Source organism: Poecilia reticulata, linkage group LG2 (genome assembly GCF_000633615.1).
Source record: "Poecilia reticulata strain Guanapo linkage group LG2, Guppy_female_1.0+MT, whole genome shotgun sequence".
NCBI classification, from domain to species: Eukaryota; Metazoa; Chordata; class Actinopteri; order Cyprinodontiformes; family Poeciliidae; genus Poecilia; species Poecilia reticulata.
In genome coordinates, this window is record NC_024332.1 from 43,660,812 (window position 1) to 43,665,241 (window position 4,430).

Below are 4,430 nucleotides of genomic sequence, written 5' to 3' on the forward strand. Positions count from 1 at the left end.
CACGAAGAAAAGCCCACTAATATCGGCCAAGGTACCACGAAGAAAAGCCCACTAATATCGGCCAAGGTAACACGAAGAAAAGCCCACTAATAACGGCCAAGGTACCACCGAGAAAAGCCCACTAATAACGGCCAAGGTACCACCAAGAAAAGCCCACTAATGACGGCCACGGTACCACCAAGAAAAGCCCACTAATGACGGCCACGGTACCACCAAGAAAAGCCCACCAACGGCCAAGGTACCACCAAGAAAAGCCCACTAACGGCCACGGTACCACCAAGAAAAGCCCACTAACGGCCAAGGTACAACCAAGAAAAGCCCACTAACGGCCAAGGTACCACCAAGAAAAGCCCACTAANACCAAGAAAAGCCCACTAACGGCCAAGGTACCACCAAGAAAAGCCCACTAACGGCCAAGGTACCACCAAGAACAGCCCACTAATAACGGCCAAGGTACCACCAAGAAAAGCCCACTAATGACACGCCGACCTGCATTGTTTATCCATTTGCTTCACATATTTTCCTGTGGCTCGGCGGAACTTTCTGCTTTCTGAKCCTCAGAGAGACGTGGGATTGCTTTGGCGTCGGAGGGAAGCAGAGCGCGAACCGGCAGGAAGCGCCACACCCCGTCCAGAAACGCACCGCATAGACAGAATCCCTCCTGCTGCGGTCCAAGTCCTGAGGGGACGTTTGAATCAACTTAGCAGGAATTAGACCGGCCCCGTTTCTTAAACGCCGGTCCGCACCAGCATGATGAGCGGGGTGACGATGCTGAATCCATCCCAGAGAGTTTTAGGTTCTCTGCTCCCTTCCCCCCTTCATCCCCTTCATCATCCTCCTCCTCCTCCTTCCACCCTTCTGCTGACCTCTTTTCTTCTGCCTCTGTACCTTCTTACTTCCCTTCACTAATAAACAAAACCAATTTATTTCACAAAGCTGAAACACAGAAGCAGTGGAGGAACAATAAGACTTTTAATCTAATTAATCTCCAACATAAGTAAGTCTCATGTGACGTCACACTTACCTGAACTTTGTAGCTGACAGCCATCTTGGTAGGAAGTCTGTTCCCTCAGTGAAGGACTGTAGAACCGGGTCTTGTAGAACCAGTTTGTGTGGAACCGGGTTGTGTGGAACCGTGGTGTGGAACCGGGTTGTGTAGAACCGGGTTGTGTGGAACCGTGGTGTAGAACCGGGTGGTGTGGAACCAGGTGATGTAGAACCGGGTGGTGTAGAACCGGGTGGTGTAGAATCGGGTGGTGTGGAACCGTGGTGTGGAACCGGGTGGTGTAGAACCGGGTGGTGTAGAACCGGGTGGTGTAGAACCAGGTGATGTAGAACCGGGTGGTGTAGAACCGGGTGGTGTGGAACCGGGTGGTGTGGAACCGTGGTGTGGAACCGGGTGGTGTGGAACCGGGTAGTGTGGAACCGTGGTGTGGAACCGGGTGGTGTAGAACCGGGTGGTGTAGAACCGGGTGGTGGGGAACCGGGTGGTGTCTCTGTCTTCCTGGTTTTAGTCAGAACTCCAGCAGCAGCGTTCTGGATCAGACACAGTTGCTCTAATCTTGTAAATGTTCTTCAGGTGATAGAAGGCCGACTTTGTAACCGTCTTTATGTGAATCTGAAGGTCCAGATCCAGGTTTCGGGCCCGATTTAACTGAAGCAGTGCGCTGACTCCGGATCGTTCCTCTTTAGGTCTAAAGACTTCAGTTTTGTTTCTGTTCATCTGGAGAAAGTTGCTTCTCATCCACACATTGCTGGAACTGATGTCCAGCATGTGTGGGCTCTGCAGAAATGTTAGCTGCCCTTTTTCTGATGGACATTTAGATTTTGGGAAGTTCTTCACCTGGTGTAGTGGGAACCGCAGCAGCAGATGTTGTGATTTTGGTCGCCAGTCGAGCCGAGTCTGCCGGAGAGTTTTCCGTCTTTTCTGTTGCTCCTCTAAGTTGAATTTCTGTCTCTGCTTCCCCTTCAGATGATTCGTCGTCAGAAAGCGGCAGCGGTAACGGCCTACCTGCCCTGACTCCACCCTCCTCTGCTGTGACGGACGGCGCCATCGTCAGGGAAACGGAGGTCGTCAACGGCGGCGGCGGCTCGGCGCCGCTGGACTTCAGCAGGCCGACCTCTTCCTCCTCGTCGTCGGAGGACCAGCAGGCGGGGAACCTGAGCGAGCGCCTGCCGCTGCCCACCTCACACCTTCCCATCACCGTGTCGGCCGCCGCCGCCGCGCTGCTCGGCGCGCTGCACCCCAACGCGCCCGAGGAGCTGCGCAGGAAGTACCCGCTGGCCGCCAAGCCGCCGCATTCGGCGCTGCCGCACAGCGCACACACACCGACGCACGCCGCCGCCGAGCTGCGACTGGACCGGGACGGCCGGGACTACGGCAACAAGGTGAGACCACAAACCTGACCTGCTGGGGGGGGAGTTGGCGCTCAACGAAGACGTCTTTGTTCAAACCTTTTTCAGTTTCAGTTTTCTTTCTTTAGAACAAACTTTATGGCCCCATTTTAGCCCCGTACCTCAGTGACTTGTTGCTTTCTGTCTCAGATTTCTGAGATTATCAAAGTTGTGACTCAGGAGATTACAGTCAGAATAAAAACCATAAAAATCTGTGGCCCTAATCCTCTCACCGGCTCGTCTGCAGACTAACTAATGGTAATTAGTTAGTTGACTAACTAGTGATAATAATAATGATAACTAGTAATTCCCGAGCAGCTTTTTCCCCTCTGGTGTTTTGATCTTTTCTTTTCGACGAAATGTAAATATTTGGGGTTGGAAAGCCTCCAAACCATCACCCTAATCTTTTTCCCTTTTCAAAGATTTCTAATCTAAGATCAATTATCGATTATTCAGATGAATTTATAAAAATCGACACATTCTGCAGATTTTTCATAAATACAAAAACTGATCTAACATTTTGTTATTTCCATCTTGCTGTTTTTTGGAGATTAAATGGCTGGAAAATCTCTAATATTAGTTTTCACAATATTTATTCTCACTGAAAAAGATTTCAGCAGATTTTTCTAAGAAAAAACAGACATTTCAATACAAAAGTCAGGTTTTTTTCTGTTTTTTATGTAATTTAACTTCTTTTTTTCTGCCCTCTGCGGCGAACAGAAGGGAATCTCTTGGACAGGAAGTAATTTTCTGCTGTTATTCAGAAACGGCCGTAATCTGCGGGAGCTTTTAGCTGGTTAATTAATAAGGACGCCCACGTCGCCTCGTTCTGAACCCCAAATTATCCCAGAGAAATAAAAAGCAGGAGCTTCTCGTCTTTGTGCTGCAGCTGAGAGCCGAACAATGAGCTGCGGCCTTGGAGGCGCCGGGTTTCTGCCGGACCGCCGGCGATGTGGCGGCGGCGGCGGCGATGCGGCGGCGGCTTCACGTTTCTCACATTCAGAAACAAACGAGCCGGCCGCCATTACGGAGCAACAACACGTTTCGCTGCGTGAAGTTCCCTTCTCGCGTCGCTCTGTTTTTCTCCTGGCTTTAAATTCGCTGACAGATTAAGTCATTACATTCAGTATACATCAGGGGGGTTCAAAGTGTGGCCCGTGGGCCGTTTGTTGCACCTGAACTTATTTCTTACGGCCCCAGACTAGAATTTAAGGGGAAAATATTTGATAAAATCGACTTTTTTTCAGCTTTACATCGTGTCATAGAACAAACCTGGAGTTTTGCTTTGRCTCTTTTATGCCTGTTTGAGAAATCCTGTAGTCTCCATGGCAACCGTTCACCTGCGATAAAGGCCTGGGTGGACCTAGCCCCGCCTTCAAGGCGCAGCTCCTCCCCCTTTCAGCTCCTTCAGACTAGCCAGCAGCAATTAGCAAACACCCGGTGGAGCTGCTGAGCTYGTTATCGGAGCTACTGCTCAGCAAGAAGCTGGTGAAAACATTAAAGGGTTAACAGAGGAGCCATGTTGGGATGACTTCAGAAAGAGCAGGAGCTTCTTAAAGAGACAGGACCCCAATTTCAAGGTTTTCAACTACAAAGTCCTTTTAAGTCCTATTTTATATATTTGGTGTTTTTTAAGAACTGAAGGGAACACAGCCACTTGGTTTGCTATAAAATGGCAGCTATGTGCCTGGAAAACTATTTTTTATGTTTTTCTTGAAAATAGACAAAATGTTTGAAGTTAATGCTGTTTTTTGAGACATTTGTGTCAATTTGTGTTAGAAACCTAACTAGAAAAACTGATTCTAACTGTGTGGTTGCCTGTTTATTGGTCTGCAGACCTTTGACTCGTTCTTATCGCTGTTATTTTATATTATTGTTACTGTTTTTATAGTCGTTACTGTATGTGAGAACATATTTAGTTCAATATTTTTTTATATATTTTTAATATTTGATTATTTTTTGCTTTCTTCACAATAATAAAGAACATTTAAAATGAACATAAATTTGAATAATTTAGATTTTTACTCTGTAGAATT

General features: G+C 48.0%; 1 protein-coding gene and 1 long non-coding RNA gene across 3 annotated transcripts in view; both read left to right on the forward strand.

Moving 5' to 3' along the window:
- The window catches only part of LOC103461912 (uncharacterized), a 1,400-nt gene extending 862 nt beyond the window's left edge, over positions 1-538 (forward strand). Inside the window, exons 2-3 of one of the 2 annotated variants that reach the window (XR_533241.2) lie at positions 32-334; positions 419-538. This is a non-coding gene — a long non-coding RNA (uncharacterized LOC103461912). Of the gene's footprint in view, positions 1-31; positions 335-386 lie in introns of both variants that reach the window. The other variant, XR_001777521.1, reaches the window with a different exon arrangement.
- LOC103461913 (nucleolar protein 4-like) overlaps positions 1-4,430 on the forward strand; it is a 73,887-nt gene that overhangs the window by 54,521 nt on the left and 14,936 nt on the right. The window contains exons 3-4 of the mRNA XM_017309436.1: positions 1,973-2,388; positions 2,484-2,512. Coding sequence (XP_017164925.1) covers positions 1,973-2,388; positions 2,484-2,512 — 445 coding nt within the window. The remainder of the gene's footprint in view (positions 1-1,972; positions 2,389-2,483; positions 2,513-4,430) is intronic.